The sequence below is a fragment of the Pseudonaja textilis genome, chromosome 2 (genome assembly GCF_049901715.1).
Source record: "Pseudonaja textilis isolate UNSWEBS1 chromosome 2, rPseTex1.2, whole genome shotgun sequence".
Classification (NCBI taxonomy): domain Eukaryota; kingdom Metazoa; phylum Chordata; class Lepidosauria; order Squamata; family Elapidae; genus Pseudonaja; species Pseudonaja textilis.
In genome coordinates this window covers 169,418,359-169,437,464 of record NC_141991.1, presented here as the reverse complement: position 1 = coordinate 169,437,464, position 19,106 = coordinate 169,418,359, and the positions used below count along the sequence as shown (strand labels likewise).

At 37.1% G+C, this 19,106-nt stretch overlaps 1 protein-coding gene across 1 annotated transcript; it reads left to right on the top strand.

The window, feature by feature from the left end:
* Window positions 1–5,094: 5,094 nt before the first annotated feature.
* On the top strand, window positions 5,095–18,970 carry FNTA (farnesyltransferase, CAAX box, subunit alpha). The gene is made up of 9 exons (XM_026712676.2): window positions 5,095–5,258; window positions 6,800–6,885; window positions 8,525–8,639; window positions 9,621–9,725; window positions 11,723–11,849; window positions 12,380–12,528; window positions 14,098–14,160; window positions 15,600–15,771; window positions 17,670–18,970. The coding sequence occupies exons 1-9, from the start codon at window positions 5,122–5,124 to the stop codon at window positions 17,799–17,801; spliced, it is 1,086 nt and encodes a 361-aa protein (XP_026568461.1). The 5' UTR covers window positions 5,095–5,121; the 3' UTR covers window positions 17,802–18,970.
* Window positions 18,971–19,106: the final 136 nt, after the last annotated feature.

Below are 19,106 nucleotides of genomic sequence, written 5' to 3'. Positions count from 1 at the left end.
GCTACAATTGTAGACCAGTGTGGAGAAACTTGTAGGATGATTAAAGCCCGTGGTGTATAGAAGTTAAGAGGGAGAGGATAGCCAAGTTGTAGTCCATATTCAGCCACTCTCTCTGTCTGCCTACCCTACCACATAGGGTTGTGGCCATGAGGGGGTGCCACCTTGATCTCCCAAACCAAATAATGGATTACACATCTAACAAACTAATTACATAAAGTTGATTTCCTAGATAGGCAAAAATCAACCTGGCAATTAGATAAAATTCTCACTGGCAGGAAGTTCAATGGAAGAGGTCTATATCTTCACCTTGCTAAGGCACCCCTAGGCTTTTTTTGTCATATTTGCCTGCTATCCCACATCAAAAATGGTGGTCAACCATATTGAAGGGGACTCTAGAACTAAAGTAAGAGAGGTTTGGCGGTTACTTATGGCCCTGAAACCAGGTTGCTCAAGTCTGATCTTTGTTTTTTAAAATCATATATTTATTTCCTCTTTATTAACTTTTCTTCTATTAAAGCCCAAGCCAAGTTATTCCTTGAATTAATTGATAATATGCTCAGAATGTTTCTCAGAATTTCTCTGAGAAATGATAATTTAGTATCTCTTTGGCCTCATTCAGGCACAATACTTCTCTTATATTAATAATACTTTTTATATAACTGCTTTATATCTGATAAAAGATGCTGCTCTTTAATGAATCACCATTTACAACAGCATATTTATTGTGACTTCAGGCAGCCTATTTTTTAAATTTCAGAAATCTGTTGCTAAGCTTGCATTAGCCTGAAGCATATCTCCTAAATTATTTTGAAGCGTGTACAACTTTATCTTATAGAGTACTGTTAAGAATCGCTAATTATAAGTCTTTTTTAATGATAGAACCATGAGTTGAGTGGCATATAAATTCAATAAATAAATATATAAAAGTTTATTTTCAGCTTTTGTTCATGAAAAATTGCATTGTTTATTTTGTAAAACTGTGGATATGACACAGGAAAAAGCAAAAAAGGATGAAACTGGTACATAACAATTTCTATTCATATATTAGTTACAACATGAAACTAAGCTAAAACCATACTGGACTGCATGAGTCATTAAGAAAATGAGCTTGAAAAAATGTTATAAATTCAACCTGAATAAAAGTGCAGTCTGAATGTACTGTATATGCTAAATGTGAAATTATATGTGATTGTTAGCTTTGAGTAGAGGAGATAGCTTGATCAGATGTGTTTTTGTAGCTGCTGTCTAGTTTTAAACAATGAAAAGACACTTTGATATGGTGGACTAAGTGGTACTCTTTGACATGGTACACTTAGAATAAAAATAGATGAATAAATGAATGCTTTGTGATATTTCTTTCATTTTACGTGGACAGGAGAAATAAAATTCTGCTAGGGTTCTACTCTATTAATGTGGCCAATTATACTTGCTTTGCTTGTATTAAGTTTGCTTGTTTTTTTAAATTAAGGCTTTAATGTTTTTCTGCGCTCATGTATTATTTTTATTCTAAGATGTCCAAGCAATCCCTTTTAGAGCAATATGATATATGAAACTTTTATAAATTAAAATGAACTGGAATTAAGCATTTTCATATCCTGCCTGTAAGTCAGAGACAAATATATAAATCAACGACAATGAAAATAAGTGGAGCTCAAAAGAATAATGTCCTCAGCAGAAATATAGAACTCGTCATTTCAACCCTTACAAACATGATAATGATATCCATTCAGTCGTATCTGACTCTTGGTGATTTCATGGGTCACGTCTTTCCACATCTTCCTCTCTTGCACTGCTTCTTTGTTTTTCTGTGCTGTGGTTGGTGCCAGCTCTCATGGTATCCAGCCATCATGTTCTTTGGCAGCTTAGTTTCCTTTTACCACTAGCTCTTCCCAACATAATTGCTTTTTCCAATGAATTTCCCTGCATGACACAGCCAAATAAGTGAGACACCATTTTGGGATGCCCCCACCCTTTTCTAGTAACATACTTTCATGTTCTTTCTTTTTCTCTCTGGGCCTTTTACAAGTAATGTAAATATGAGCCAATCTTATGTTAGGACTGATGTTAAGGATTACAGGATTACTACAGTAATGTGTAGGAAACATTTTGTAAATTCTAAAGTGCTACAGAACTGCAAGATGGTATTCTAACTGTTTAGATTACAAAAAATATATATTACCCTTTATGCTTTCAAAAGGAAGGTGCTAACAGAAATTTCTTTTCCAACTGTTCTGGCATGCCTCAACCCTAGAAGAAATTCATAGTGAACGCTTTTATTATACAATTCTCTTCTTCCATCCAGCATTGTCTTGTTTCTACTGGCTCTGGACTACCAATTTCATTTTACTGAGGGGACTGATACTCTCCTCTCCTGTGAGATTACTGCCTAGTCAAACAAACATTGTTCTACTAGGCATCGTCCTACTACATACCTATCCAGATTATACACTCTCGTGTTCTTGGATTAAATAGGGTATGTAAAGACTAAGAAACAATCTGGGTTTTGTTCTGTTGTTTCTTTAATTAGCTAATTAAAAGGTTACAAATTTGTGTATCTAAGGTTTGATATGTAATTATAGATGTAAGCACCCAATTATCCTCCTCCACTATCTTTCATATCTGAGCCCTTTTCTTTGTTTTTTACCCCATTTCTCCATACAGAAGATGACCTTCTGTTTTCTGAATTTCCCCATGTGTCCTGGTATCTTGCATTAACTCAGTGTTTAGTTACTGTCTACTTTAGTGACCTGTATCAACTCAGCTGCAAAACATACACTGAAATAAAGGAAAGAAAGAAAGATTATGCTTTTTAAAAGTTAACACTGCAGCAAAGCTAAGTTTTATGCATTATGTTACTTCTTTGGCAAAGCAAAGGTTAATGGTATATTTTTAAAAGAATGAATGAAGTGTAATCCTTGCAACCACCTTTCATATGTAGGCATGAGATAGAATTGGCACAGGATGGTGTTGTGGGGTGATTTGTTGGCATCTGAATGGGAATGTGCATCTCTCCCGGGCACGTTAGAACTGTCAGTGGTCTTCCATGCCTTTCACTAAAGCAGGGGTCGCCAACCTTTTGGACCTCAGGGACCACCAAACTCATAATTTTAAATCCAGGGACCACTAACAGGCTCTGTGGGCATGGCCTAATTTGTGGGTATGGCTTGGTGGTCATGTGATTGGCTGGGCATGGCTTGTATGTAAATATTATACATATTTATATAAATTTTGAATGTTTTTATAAAAAAAGAGCAACTTTTACCCAAAGCAGGCAAAGCAGGCAGGCAGATTGAATGGCTCACAGAATCATTCAGTGATCTATCTATCTGCCATCGGCTAGCTCAGTCTGTCACATAAAATTTGCTTGCCGTGAGTCTGCACTGAATAATAAAACTTCAGTCCTAAGGGAGGTTCGGCTGTGCTTAAAAGCAGAGCTGAAGATCTAAAGACTAGCTAGAAAGCAAGAAATCCAACCATTTCCTGCTTCCTAGCTAATCTAAATCTCCCGGCACAGCAGAACACCTGACGGTCGGAAAAAGAAAAATAGCGGGCAAGTTTGCTGGGTAAGCAGTGAGTAAGCCGGGAGGGTTCCCGTGGGCCATGTGGGCGGCGCAGCCTTGTGTTTCTGTGGATCACCAAAATTTTCTCGCAGCCCACTAGTGCAGTGGCCCCCAACCTTTTTTGTACCACGGACTGGTACAAAATGTACAAAATAATCCATGGACCGGTACCGTCATCAGCATGCACGACCAAGGCAAGGCGAGCGACCAACCAGTCAGCTGTCCCCCGCTTCTCCCCGCCACCTTCAACTCCTCCTTTGTACCTTCTTGCGGTTGATGGGATTTTCGGGCTCTTTCTTAATCTCCTCCTGAGTAACGCAAGACTCCACTGCCATCGGGACGGCTCTTTGTTCGAAGCCGCCCCCCCTCTTCGACGAAACTAAGGTGTGAGGATTCCTTCAGCACCCAAACGCCGCTTTCCAACCAATGACCGACAAGCTCACCCGGAAGCACTTTCTCAAGCGCCGTTGAAACAAGATGGCGGCGTCCAAGCAAAATAGGTGGCCCGGTACAAAATGATCCATGGACCGGTACCGGTCCGGGGCCCGGTGGTTGGCGACTCCTGCACTAGTGCACTAAAGTATCCTTTTGCCTTTCTAGACATGTTCAAGGCCTGCTTATGGAGTGCCCTAGGATTTGTTCTTTCCCTACTTTTTATAACCTACATGAAAACCCTAGGAGAGGCCATCTGTCACTTTGCCAGCCCAATCGTTTTGCAGAATCTGGGACCAGCAATGAGGGCAGCACTTAGGTGGCTTCAGTTTTTTGTGTGCTAGGATAGCGCTTTTATCTCAGGCATCTTCTTGAAGAGTCCAAGGCGGCCCACAACTATTTTTCCCAGAAGAAAATTTGGGAACAAACAGCATGCAAATAATGTCACACCTTCCAAATGGAAAATATTTTTACTCCCAAATATCAGCCTTACAACCTTTGCGTTCTTACAATCAGACGCCTGCATGGAAAATACAATGAAATGAGCCGTTTAGGTGGCTTTTCTTTGGCAGGAGGCAGTGATGAAAATGAATAATGAACATGCATAAATGAATGTGCATGTTTTTCCCCCCCTCCCTCCTGCCCCAAACAGTTTTTCTTTAGGGATTCAACCTGCATTTACTGCGAAGATTAACTGCGCAGTCGCTCCGTATAAACAGGATACCGCAATAGTTGGGCGATGCACTCATTCGCGAACAAGTTGCGTTTAACCAACGGGGTCGAGATATAACCAAGATTTTACGGAGAAACAAGCAGAAACAAGTAACTGCGATTTGTGCTGTTCTATGTCGAGAACATCTCGCCCGGTAGATTAGATTAGCACGTAGTAGGGAGAAATGCCAACAGAAGGAACCGGGAAGTCTCCTTCGATGCTAAATCTAAGCGCAGAGCGGACGCCCAGCCTTGCAACATCGGAACCGGCTGGGAGCAAAAAGCGCGTCCGCGTGAGATCAGACCCACTTCCGCCGTACAGCCGGCTGCAACTCTATGGTGCGGGAGGGATGGCCGCTTTGTTTCTCATAGGCTCCTCTAGGTGTTGTTTCTTCCGGGGTGGGCGGAGGCGTTGACGATGATGGCGGACGAGGAAGACAGAGGAAGCCCGGAGGTTTGCACCCTTCGGTTGGGGACGGAAGCCGACGCCGCGGGAGACGGAGAGCTGCTGGAGTGCGGCGAACCCTTGGACTCCACTGGCTACGTGCTGTACAGGTAGGGAAGGGCTCTCCTCGACCTCGGCGGAGCCGTCGGTTTAGAAGCCGCTTCCCACTGAACTTGGTTAAGCTGATTTAACTTTCAGTGGAAGAGATGGTCTATGGAGATTCTCAGTCGCCCGGGTCATAGGTGTCCCAAAGGTGCTTTTCCCAAAAGGCAACCGGACTTTTGTTTTTCCCTTCGAAAACGTTTCGCTTCTCATCCAAGAAGCTTCTTCAGCTTCTTTGGAGCTGAAGAAGCTTCTTGGATGAGAAGCGAAACGTCTTCAAAGGAAAACCAGAAAGTCCACTTGCCTTTGGGGAGAAGCACCTTTCAATGGAAGAGAGTATCTGTAGCTCAGGGTTGATCCGGTGGAAGTCCCTGGTATTCTCTGAGCTGGGTTCATGACCTGACCATGTAACATCAACAATGCAGGATTTAATTTCGCTAGTAATTTGGAGAATTCTCAATGTTTTAAGGCACCCCTTATATTGCTAAATATCCTTAACTGAGATGTAATTTCATTGCAAGGAACTTCACTTTGGATTGGATGGTTGATAGCCATCTAAATCATAGTCTCCCGTTCAGAAATGTGAGCAGATGAAGGAAGGGTCGTCAGCCTAGGTCTAGGAAAAGCTAAGATCCCTCTCCAGCCATTCATTTCATTACAAATCTAGGATATCCAGGGATGATTGTTCAGCATGGAGGAGAAATGTTCTGAATTTAAATAAATGTTGGAAATAAAAACCGCAGTAAATACTCTTGGAGGAAGCATAGCGTTTTGTGAAGTTTAAATGCTTAAATATCCCCATCCCAAATATAAATTTCCTGGTCTGTAAATTCTTCATCTTAAATATGTTGGGTCTCTCAGTGGAGAACACTTTTTATGTTTCTTGTTCTTTTTTTCTCAGAAAAAAAATTAAATATATATAAATAGGTAGAAATAAAAAACAAACAGTGAAACTGATAATTGTTGTTTAAATTGATTCTGGATAGTTTTTACATGCTTGTATAATGGTTTTTAACTTATTATTGGGCTGTACTTGTTGTGAGTCCCCAGAGTCACTTAGATGACAAATTGGATAAACAATAACAAGTCACAGTGCTATGTCAGTGCTTGTCACACTGTCATTTTTTTTTTGATATATTGCTGCATCAAATTTATAGGGTTGATTTTTTATTGTTATCCAGCCTCCTGCAACTTGATATTCTCCAAATGTATTAGACTACAAGTCCCAGAGTGCCGCCTTTGTTTAATCCAACATATCAGCAAGGTACCTAGTTGGGGAAAAGACATGTTTCCTATGTTTCTGCAGGTAGGACTCCTTGTGATGTTGTATTTGTACAGGTTTATAGAAAGCATAGTAATAGGAATGCTTAAAACATATCAAATTCTTTTTTCTCAGTTGCAAGTTTAATTCTCAGCAAGGCACTATTCTGTACTACAACATACATGAACAAGTCTTTGATATTTAGGAGATACCCTTGAATTATATATTTCCTTCAAATGTTCTTGCATTTGCTACCAGATGACTGATTGGTGTTTTTTTTTTTTACAGAAACAGGAAAGAATGGGCAGATATTGACCCGGTTCCTCAAGATGATGGGCCACATCCTGTTGTTCAGATCATATATAGTGAAAAATGTAAGTTTAGAAGAAGCTTGAGAGACTTCTTCTCAATAGTAGGGAATAAATGGACCATCTAAGGTTATCTTCTCTGCTGGTTTTTGGATTTTCTCACTGATACTCCATTGTAGTCTGGCTACAATGGAATTGTACTGGCTGAGCCATTACTGAGCAGTTTAAATTAAAATTACAAATGTTTGCAGGCAAGTGTGGGAGTAAGTTCAGCTGAACATTCTGAGGTTGACTTTGGAATAAATCCTTATAGGATTCCATAATGGTCCATTAGTATCTGGAATTCTGCAGCATATTTTTCATTGGAATTCAAAGATGAAACAGATGATAAAAACATCAAGACATGAAAGAAACTAAGATTAGAACTGTGCTTATTATAAGCTATTACATGAGGTTGAAGTTAATTAAAAGTTATTCTACTTATTAAATAATCCCAGAACTATGAAAGTCATACTTTAAAACTCAGTTCTGAAAGGTAGGTTGTTTTTCCACCAGTCAATTGTTAAGTGCAAAGAAATCAACAGAAGCAGATTATTGCATCAGGAAACAATTATATTGATGAAATGTACTATGTGTTACTCAAAAGCATCAGAAGACTACAAGATTCTAATGCTTTATGCAAATTTACGTGAGTAGTAATTTTTGACCTAGAATTCACTTTAAGTGGAAGAAAGAAAGTTACTACAGTATGCAATTGGTGCCAAATATCTGGAAACATACCAAGATTTTTTTCCCCTCCCAAAACCACTTGAACATTTTCCCACCAAGACCCTGATGCCCTCACTTTTGCATTTACTAATGTGTTGTTTAGTTGTGTGTTCCACTTGTTTCTGTACCTGCAGTTGCTATTACTATGGTATCACAATGTCTATCAAAATCTCATCCAAGCTTCTTACCCAATAGGAAAAGGACCTTTTTAACACTAGAAACAAAGCTGGATATAGTAAATTGCACCTAAATTGGTTAAAGGATCCTTTGCCCTAAGACAAACTTAATATGAGCACATCTGTGTGCAACATAAGAAAGAATGAAAATGAAGTACATGGTGCTGTAATGTATTCCACTATTTGTCTGCCATGATAACCACACACATTAGAATTACATCCGTAGAAAAGGAGAAAATGTTTTTATTTTACATAGACTAGGAAACAAGGATAAAAACATGCTTGAATAACACAATGCATAAGAATAGGACTCTAAAAACTTATGAGCACATATGTCAATATATTCGGGGTACAATTTTGACACCTCACCTTTTTTTTCAGTGTCTCAGTTTGTATGCTTTATATGAGGTTTTCAGAAAACAGAATCCTACCATAACACAAGGGGATATCTATATTTGCAAGTAAGAGTATCTGATTTGTCAGTTGTCTGGGATAGAAGTGAATAGGCAATAAGAGGATGATTTTGAGATGGTGGATTTTGAAGATATAAGAAAATGAAGGTGAGAGCCAGGAGTCCTAGTGGGAAATATTAAAAGAGAGGATATAGGGAAAAGGTACAAAGAGCTGTAAAATTAAGGACACCAGTAATTTAGGCTAAATATGGGGCATGATGAAAAAACAGTTTTATACCTGAAAAAGTAAGAGTAAATGTGGCAAAGAAAGCCAAAGACAGATTTGATAAACTAAATTTTTCTGCCTAGTTAAAGATGTATATGATTACTTCCGGGCCGTTCTGCAACATGATGAAAGGAGTGAAAGAGCTTTCAAGTTAACAGGCGATGCCATTGAACTTAATGCTGCAAACTACACAGTATGGTATGTAGCAATCCTGAGAAATTTTTTTTTGTTCTGTTCTGAAATTCCAAAAGAAGATAATTTTAAAATACTGAGGCCATTCAGATTAGTTACAAGTTGCCTTTTGATGTGATATTTGTAAACTTTTTTTTATTTGTTTGTGCCACCTACCCAAGTGACTCTAAGCATGAATAAATGAATGAATGAATACACACATGCACACACACTATTTGGCCAAGTGTGATTAGACACATAAGAAATTTGTCTCCGGTGCAGAAGATCTCAGAAGATGCAAAGAATAATCATTATTATCATAAAAATACCAATAAGAGAAGGGAAGAAAGATAATAAGAATGATAATAATAATAATACTACAGCTATATTACATGGGTAAATACTCAGTGGTTTGTAGGTGGTCAGCTTTATAATAAGTTTAGCAAGTTAACAAAATGCTATAGACATTACAAAGTTACAAACCACCTATAACTTAGACAGTTCATAAAGCCAAGTCATAACACACACAAAAACTTTAATGATCCTCAAAGTAGCAAAGTTAGTGAAAATTAAAAACATTAAATGGAACAGACTGTTTAGCGCATAGTTATTTTCTTTCGTTAAATGGGTTATATTTATTTGTGGGCTCCCGTTCTTACTGATTGGACACAGTTTATTTTTCAAGTTAAAGAGCATATCTAGGAAGTGTATTATAATTAACTATAGCAGAAATTCATCACTGTCAGACTGCAACTTCTGTCATTCCTAACCATTGTGGGTTCGAGTTGATAATTTGCGGAGTTCAGCTAGAACTGATGGGCCAAAATGAAATGTAGCAAATGTAGTCACCTTCCCATCTTACAGATTTGGGAGTCTGATTCTCAAAGAAAAAAAAAATCCCATGCAGAACTATTATTTATTTGGAAATGATAAATTTGGAAGTACTGACAGTAGTAGAAGCAGCTGAAGTCAGTATCAAGAATTCCTGCCCCCTTTTTTCCCCTGTAGGCATTTCCGTAGGGTACTTCTGCAGTCCTTGAAGAAAGACTTAAATGAGGAACTCAATTACATCACTGCTATCATTGAAGATCAGCCAAAGAATTACCAAGTCTGGTAAGCTTAGCTTCTTGGTTAACAAACGTTATTTCATATCTATGTAAATATTTGATTCCTTGTGTTTTTCCTCTGACTGCGTAGTGCAGAATTGTTACCACAGAGACTCTTAAGCAGAAGTTCAACAGAAAGTTATAGTAAGAGTTCTTTAAGCTGTGGATTTTGTCGTACAAAGATATTGATGGAGATAATAATCTGAGAAAATGCTCCCTTGGTTTTTTTAAAAGAAAAAAAACCCAAGATATGATTATATTGGCTATGCTTTATATATTGTGCTGTAACAATGTGATGGAAATAATGTATCTCAGTTACTGCTGGAGCAGAACAAGGGTGTCTAAACAAAGCACAGACTCATCTAAGTTGCAGGGGCTGCATCTGCCAAGGAGAAAAATACAGCAGGGGATCCACAACCGTTCAGTGATTCTACTGCTATATTTTGTTGGATAATTTGTCTTTGTATTTTTATATGCTTGGGTGTTTTTTCTTGTGCACTATTGTCACACTCCTTGTGCAACAAGTTTTATAAGCCAAGTGACTTATCAACTGAAGAGGCAATTTTAATGGGTATGGTATAAGTTTGTAGGCATTTTTGAGGCATCAAATGATAGTTTGGGCAAGTGAAACTGTTGTAAAGCTATCGTTACAAGGGAAAGTTTCTTACATCCCGTGTCAATTAAAACAGATTTTCTGGTGGATGTATGCAGGTCACGTTGCCAAATGTTATCAGAACTCAACCTCTGCTGAGCTCACAGTCTTCTTTATTCACACAATTCAGTTTTCCTGGTTAGTGAATAAAATAATTTTGGGGGTTGGCACAGAACACTTGATCATAAACCATTGAAATAAACTAAGTTTGTCTAACCCACAAATACAGCATTTCTCGAAGTGTGGTCCTAAGTTCCCAGGATACTCCTAGAGGAATGCAAAATCAAATTGATTTTCCAGCTGATGTTGAAAAATGAGACAGTATTAAAATCCCACCAACCAACTATGAGAATCAGTATAAAATATAACTCATACAAACAAAATCTTTTAAAAGTGGGAAGGAATCCTGAGAGACAAAAATAAATAAATAAAAAACCCTACACTAATGTACACATCCAATTTAAGCTTTAAAATAACCAGGCTCAGCATCTCATGCAAATCTCTCTCCTAGTTGTTTTTTTTTTCTGGCAGGAGCATTCCCATGATCAGAGATTAACAGGTAGTCCTCAACTTATTACCGGTACGTTATTTGGGACTGGAATTTCAGTCATTGAGCAAAGTGGTTGGTCAAGCAAGATGTTGTGTGATTCTTTTGTTCACTGACCACAACCTCTCCACTCCCAGTTGTGATCCTGAAGGGATTTGAGGGTTGTTAAAGGGATAAGAGTCCCAAGTAAGGAGCATGGGGTGTCTCAGAGGGATGGGGAGACCCCGGCAGGGCTGACGCAGGCTGCACAAGTGCCTTTCTGTTCAGGAGTTGAAAGTCTTCCCTGCCAAAATCAAAGCAGGATTTTTAGCTCCTGAGCCAAGGAGACACTCATGTGTAGCCTGTGCCAGCCTCCAACCCTGAGGCCCCAGGCTCTCCTTATGCTATCATGCTAGCTCTCCATTCAGGGCTGAAAATTCTCCTTGAATGTTGGTTCCCTCTCATCTCTAGGGACGCCAAAAGAGCTAGCTCCCTGCCAAAGGATTTCAGCTCTATGCCTGCTTGCATGGAACTGAAATCCTTTGTGCCTCCTTGCATGGAGCTTGGCAGGGAGTTCTTTCAGCCAGCTCCTCGAGATGAGAGGGAGCCTTCTTGGCCAGGCAGTAACAGCTTGCAAACCACCTCTGCTGGCTTTGCCATTGACTTTCAGGGGAAGCTAAGCAGAAAAGACTGCAAATGGTGATCAGGTGGTTGACGTGCTTGGCAAATGGCTGTGAGTATGAACAGGTTGCCCAAGCAACCAAATTGCCATTACAAAACACGCGCTAACTACCGTTCTTTAACATTCTTGATTTTATTTTTTTAGGCATCACCGGCGAGTTTTGGTAGAGTGGTTGAAGGACCCATCACAAGAACTCGAATTTATTGCAAACATTCTTAACCAGGATGCCAAGAATTACCATGCTTGGCAACATAGACAATGGGTCATTCAGGTATTTTCCTGTGGCTGTTATTAACAATTGCTCATTGTTAATCTGAGCAGGAAATGTATGAAAGGAAAAGTTGAAGTTTTTGTTTTGCTTTATTTCCGCCCCCAAAAGGAACAAACTTCAGTTGTTCGTTTATCTGCTGAGGAAGTGAAGAGATGTCTATGGATGCTGCCTGACTCCCATTATGTCATTTATAACAGAATATTGGGGAAGTGATTTCGTATGTTTTGATAATTGCATTAATGTGCTTCAGACAGATCAGGTTGTTAGTTCAGATCTATAATACTTTTCCCTATAAATGGTATACAAGGCAATATAATAAATATCTGATATTTAGGGTATTGTTTATTTGGTTTTCGCATCTCTGATATGGCACCAAGTTAATCATGTTGTTTCTATAATTGCTACAATTGTGTGAGAATTGTGTGAGAATGGACTCTTAAATCTACAGTTGTATCAGTTAAGGTTAGAACGAATGGAAATGAGATAATTTTTGGAACATCTTTGTGTTTCCTTCAATTTTGTATGTTTAGGAATTTAAACTATGGGATGATGAATTGGAGTATGTTGAGCAACTTTTGAAAGAAGATGTCAGAAATAATTCCGCCTGGAACCAAAGATACTTTGTGATTTCAAACACATCTGGTTACAATGATCCTGCTGTTCTAGAAAGAGAAATTCAGTATGTAATGTTTTAGTTGGTTTTATCTTGTGCCATGAATGAATACAAGGGTGTCCAAGTATACATGCAGTGTATTTTATGGATAATTTTGTACACATGTTCTCAGTGGACTTTTAGAATCGTTTTGCTAACTTAAGCATTGTGTACTATAGTTTGGAGTTATGGCCACTTCAGTTTTCCAGTTATAACTTGATATAGCCACATCCAAAAAGAGAGGTAATCCAAAAGTAGACTACAAAATATGTTGTAAGAAAATCCCTATTGTTGGAAAGTACTCCTAAAAGAGGCCAATTAAGCTCATGGAATTGGAAAGAAATGGAAAAAACTGGGAAGATGGAGTGGTATGATGGAGAACCTGGAACTTGCAACATAAACTTCATATGATAAAAATGACTTAAATTTTTTGTTTAAAAAAATGGAAAATTGAGCATTATGTAACTTGTGATATAAATCTACTTGGTCTATAGTTCATCTCTCCTTTATCCAGGGGAGAGATTCTACCAGTTCACACCTATTCACTAGAACCGGTTGTTAACATTCTAAGCAGTTTGGAGAACTGGTTGTTAGAAGAAATTACTGGCCTAATCCTGTAAGGAAGGCAGGAAGGAAACATTCTGGTGTTGCTTACAGAAACTGCCTCTCCGTTAACCCTTATTACATTCTTGGCAGGACTAGACTTCCTGTCTCAGGAACTTCTCTGTAGTTTTTTTCCCCTCCTTTGCTGGTACTTTGCTTGTGTGGAGTGACCATTCAAAGTTACAATGGCACTAGAAAAAGTGACTGATGATCATTTTTCACACTTACGACTGTTGCAATATCCCCACAGTCATGAGAGGCCAGGCGAGGAGATGCATGCCTTGATGTGAGTGATGTTGAGTTGGCCACACCCAGCCAATAACATGACCACCAAACCATGTCCACCCAGTCACATGACCACCAAGCCATGCCCACCACCTAAGCCACACTTATAGAACCCGTTGTTAAAAAATTTGAATCCCACCCCTGCCTTTATCTATATAGGAAATGCTTTGATTTGTAAAATATCTATCAGAAGGAGTAACTCTGAAACAAAAACTGTCCAAAGTATGGAACAGAACAGCCCTATGGATTATTGCATTAGTGGAATAAACCTTAAAACATTTCCATGATAAGGAACTAGGTGAATTTAAAATAAGCCCTTTTTTCTTTTGTGTTGTAATAATACAGTAATCCATGCTGAGAGCTAACTGGGTTAAAATTATCCAGATATTGTTTCAAAAATATTAAATTATGTCCAGCCCAAGACAGTAGGGATGGAAATGTGCCTATTTGCTAAAGCAGCCTTCAAATCTCCATAAATTGGAGAATGTTTTTAAGGTAACCACAAGATGAGAGACTCACTGAAGCATGTGCAAAATTCTCTGGATTTCTGTTGTAAACTTAGAATATTTTATGTCTAATATTCATAAACAAAACCAGTGTTTCACTCAATAGCTTGATGCGTCTGTATTTGCCATTCAAGATTTATGCTATCTTGACATATATGGTTATTCCATAGTTTCCTTATCCTTATTTGTTTTTCCTTTTCAGGTACACTCTAGAAATGATCAAACTGGTACCTCATAATGAAAGTGCCTGGAACTACCTGAGAGGGTGAGATTGTTTTACTTAACGTGTTTAATGCCGCTGTATGTTGCGAATTTAGTGCACATAAAGAAGGTTAGAGTTTAATACCAGCCCAGGATTCAGATAAGAATATTACTGCTTTAATATTGTTATTAAGGTTTTTTTTCACCTTTTTTGATTGTAAAAAAAATGCTTAAAAAGTATGTGGCCAAGCAGAAGCCATAGAAGCCACTATTTTGTTTCACCAAAGCAAAATGTATTTTGATGGTAGGAGGAGAAGCAAAATATATTTTGAAGGTAAGAGGAGAAGCAAATTTCTTGTCCTCTCAGAAGACTAGCAAATCCAGAAACACTTCAAAAATGTTTTAGTATTTGATTTTTATAATAGTTTCCTTCCCTGGGATTTTCTGGAACCATACATAGGACTCTATTTGTTCTGCCTGAGAGGGGCTTTCCATAGGAGAAATTATACATACACTTATTCAGAAAATGTACTGCTAACAGTTCCAATAAAAGAAACTTACAAAACAAGTTGTAGCAGCTTAGAGTACTGGTTAAGGTGCTGATCTAGAAAGTGGGAGACCATGAGTTCTAATCCTCCTTTAGGCAGGGAAGTCACCTGAATGACTTTCAGCCAGTCATTCATTCTCAGCTTAACCCAACTCATAGGGAAGTTACTGTGGCAAAAATAGGAGGCGAGAACAATGTCACCTTGAGTACAAAATCAAGGTGGGATGTAAATTGCACGATAAATAAAAATAAATGTTCAACCAGCTAACAGCACAGAACATGATTTTTAAAAATGACTTGCTTTTTCAAAATAGTATTTTATTAGGTTATAAGATACAAAATACAAAAGTAAATAGGGAGGCAGTGGGGAGAAAAAGGGAGAAGTGAGGAAGGGCTGGGAAAAAGAAAAAAAAGTGCTGACTTCCTACTCCCTCTGTTGCAGTAAAATAAAGCATTAATACCAAACTTTTTGCTTTTTCATAGTAAAAAAATGCTTTGCTTTTTTATATTGGGTAGGTGGTATCCTTTCCATAGCCAAACTAGAGTAGTATAAATTGTTTTAATGCTTAAAATACTGCAATAATATAGCTGGCTAATTTTAGGCCCTGGATTTAATGGTGCTTCCATTAAAAGATCACATTTCATCACCTAATGCATCCCCTAGAAATTGCAGCAAGTGGGCAGGAGTTGTTCTATCTATGGGGAAAGATAAGGTTTGTTTTGAGAGTTGAATGAAGTATGAGGGAAAAGCACAGCTGCTTCATTTTAATTAAAACACCAAATACCTCCCTGCTTGATTACATCCTTGTGTTCTTCCTTCTGTTGCTATTAAGATGAGCAAGCAGAACACGAGACCGGAGCTAGGATCTCTATGTTCCTAGAATGTTTACATTTTAAAAAAAAATGGCAAGGTGATTGAAATTTAATATGATGTTCATCAGACTTTTTCGTTTCAGGATTTTGCAAGATCGTGGCCTTTCAAAATATCCAGATCTGCTCGAACAGCTACTGGAATTGCAGCCAAGTCATAATTCCCCGTATCTAATTGCCTTCTTGGTGGACATATATGAAGACATGTTAGAAAACCAGTGTGAAAATAAGGAAGAAACTCTCGGCAAAGCATTAGAGGTTAGTTCTTTAAAGCTTAAAGTTCTTTACGGTAGCCATCCCCAGCCTGGAGTCCTTAACAGAAGTTATAGTAAATCTCTTTTTTCACAATTCATTTTTTTTAATTTATTCAATATAAAATACAAAAGAAAAGAATGGCAAATAAGGGAGGAAAGGGGGGAAAACAAAGGTTTTTTTTTTCACCTCAAGCACAAAGTCCAAAAGTGGTTTCCAAGTAGAAACAAAGTTAAATGTGTTATTTTCTTTAATCAGAGCAGTCAGTTTGACCATGTCTGCTAACTCCCATCCAGTTTTGCAGCCATTCATCCATTGTTGGAATCAAAGTGTCCTTCCATTTTTGTGTAATAAAGTAATTTTTCTCCCATCAACATATATAACATCAAAGTCTCCATTTTCCCCCCAAACCTTTTTCTTTTAAACCCAAAAGAAAAGTCTCTGGTTTTATCTTTATATTCACTTAAAGGATCTTCTGTATTAGAATATGAATCCTACTTCAATATTTCTTTGCTTTATCACATGTCCACCATAGATAATGAAAAGTCCCTTCTCTACATTTGCATTTCCAACATTCATTTGACTTATCTTTATACCTTCTTGACAACTTGTCTGGTGTTAAATATTAACAATAATCATCTTATAAAAATTTTCTTTTACATTGTAATTTAATCTAAATTTTAGTCTTTTCATTTACATATTTCCCATTGTTCAAGCACTATATTATATATCCAAAGTTTCTTGCTCACTGAATCATAGTGAGAAGTACTGTAAATCTGCAAAAGGATGAAGAAAATGACACGCTCATTCATGTAATGTATTATACTTTTATTGTTGTTGGTTTCATACATGCCAGTTACCATTGTGTTTTATGTCAAGTATAAAAATTCATTAATCATTTCACCTTAGGGGTCTTATGTTATAAACTCTTCTTTTCCATTTATTATTTCACTTCAAGAAGCAACTTAGTTCCATTTCAAAAGTAATTTCTGGTATTAGAAATAGTTACCATTTGCTTCAACTTGTCAACACCTAGGTTGAGAAAGATTGTCTTTCAACTGGTTGCTGTGTTAGAAAGCTGTATTTTATTTAATGTTCATTAAGCGGCCTGATGTTATAATTTATTTAAAAATCAGACTAATTTGCTGAATTATCTGAAGAAAGTACTGTGTTCTAAAAAGCTTGATAGATCATTATATTTTCAACCTCAAAACTTACTTGAACAGTGCTATCAACATTTTTAGAAAACATATTCCTGACTTAAAAAGTGTTTATAAGCTAAATATGTGGAGAACAAGAAAATGGAAGGGAAATGAACATAGATGAAAATAGAGAGGGGGAATATTCATTGCAACTGAAGCTGATTTGGATATGCTATTATAAAGTTATGTGCAGATTTTGATAGTGGCAGTGCTAAATAAGATGATGAGTATTTATAACTCTTCTCACTTTAGCTATGTAGTTAAAAATTGCCATCTTCTGGCATAAGAATTGGTACCTAAGTGATCCAATTATATTTCAAACAACATAGTGGATATTTTATTTTGTTCACCCAAATCAATTAAACTGGTTTAATGTATTATTATAAGCATTATACGAAGTTTCGGGGACTGAACTAAAAGGAGCCTGGAATAAGACAGTTAAGTATTTAATAATGAAGAATTCAGAGTGAATACTGTAACCCAATTCACTGGTTTTGTCCTTTACTCCTGCTGATTTAATTTACTGTATAATATACCATATCTAAATTTTAATTACTGCATAATTTATAGTAGCGTCTCCTGCTTTACTGTAAGATCTCCATAAAGCCTGCCCTCCCTCCCTCCCTCTCGTTATTCTGTAAAATATTGTGAATACTGAAAGGAATATAAATATAAGTAAAACTATAATTTTCCTTTTTGTAGTTGTGTGAAATCCTCGCTAAGGAAAAAGACATTATACGGAAAGAATACTGGGGATATGTTGGAAGATCCCTTAAGAATAAACACAGCCCAAATGAAGAACAGACTGTGCCAACAGAAAATGATCAGCATTAATTTAATGCAAAGGAGAAATGACACAGCATTCAGCTTCTGTGCATTTTACAAAATCTCTAAACTAGACTGGCAATTAATAGAGTGTTCCCCTTCTTTCCAAAATTTGTTGTAACTATACATTAATTGCAGAGATATTGCTTCTAACCGAATTGAGAATGCAAAGTGTTCTGAATAACAAATTGACCCATGGTTATTGCTGCTATACACATTAGCTATGGGGTAATTAAAGTACTGTGCATTTAAAAAACAGTTGTATCAGAAATAAATAAATTTGTTTTTCTATTCGGTACATGAATAACACTGTTCAAGCAATTCTACTATCCTAAATTTTAAAGCGACCCTTCTCATAAAGTAAGTGCATGTGAGTCTCTGAATGTATTTGGATTGGACTGCAGAGATCTACTGTGGACGTACGAAGAATACGCAATTGTACATTGGAGCAGCTATGCAACACTATGTTTTCATTGTATCCAGCTAGTGCCATCAATAATTTGTCATAAAGATATAAATGCTGCACTTGTACAAGAATGTAATGGCTTTGTTCTATTTTCTAGAGCAAGGATGTCAGAATGGGGCCATAGTTAGGGTTTTCAGTTGGCCCTGGCTCTATATAGGTCTTTAAATCACCTGTATACTTACAGCGGAAATAGTTTTGACAATAGTTGACTTAGATAAGTCTTTATCTCTGTTTTCCTGGCTGATTTTTTACAAGTGGAGAATATTTGTACCTTGGAATGTATTTAAGACAGGAATATCTATATCTACGCATATACATGTAGACTTCATTATTTTAATATTTAAAACCTATTCACCAATACAATAATAACTGTTTCAAGTTTTTTCCAGGTGCCTATGAAATTAGGATGGCCAGATAAAGATGGTCCTGCATTCAGATTTATTTAAAAAATGGTTTAATTCTTTAGAAAAACTCTGCAAATTTAGAAGATTAAGACTAAAACTAATTAAAAACAAATATAACTCCCATCTATTTTTACTACATGAATTCAACAGGGATTCAAAATGATCTACAAGCTAAGTAACCAAAATTCTCTGTCACTGAACTTGTCAGTTTTGCTTTTTTTCATTCATGTTCTTAAACCTTGAACATTTTTCTTCCTGTTTATGAAGAATTGTACAAACTTTTGTTGTGAAATAAACTGAACAAATATACCTTTCTTAATTTATAGCTACCCGTAAATAGATGATTTAATAAAAAATAAATGAGAATGTTACTTGGATCAATTTCTGATGTAGAAATTGACCTTTACTTGGGAAGCCTCATAAGCTTTTATTTTGATGCAGTAA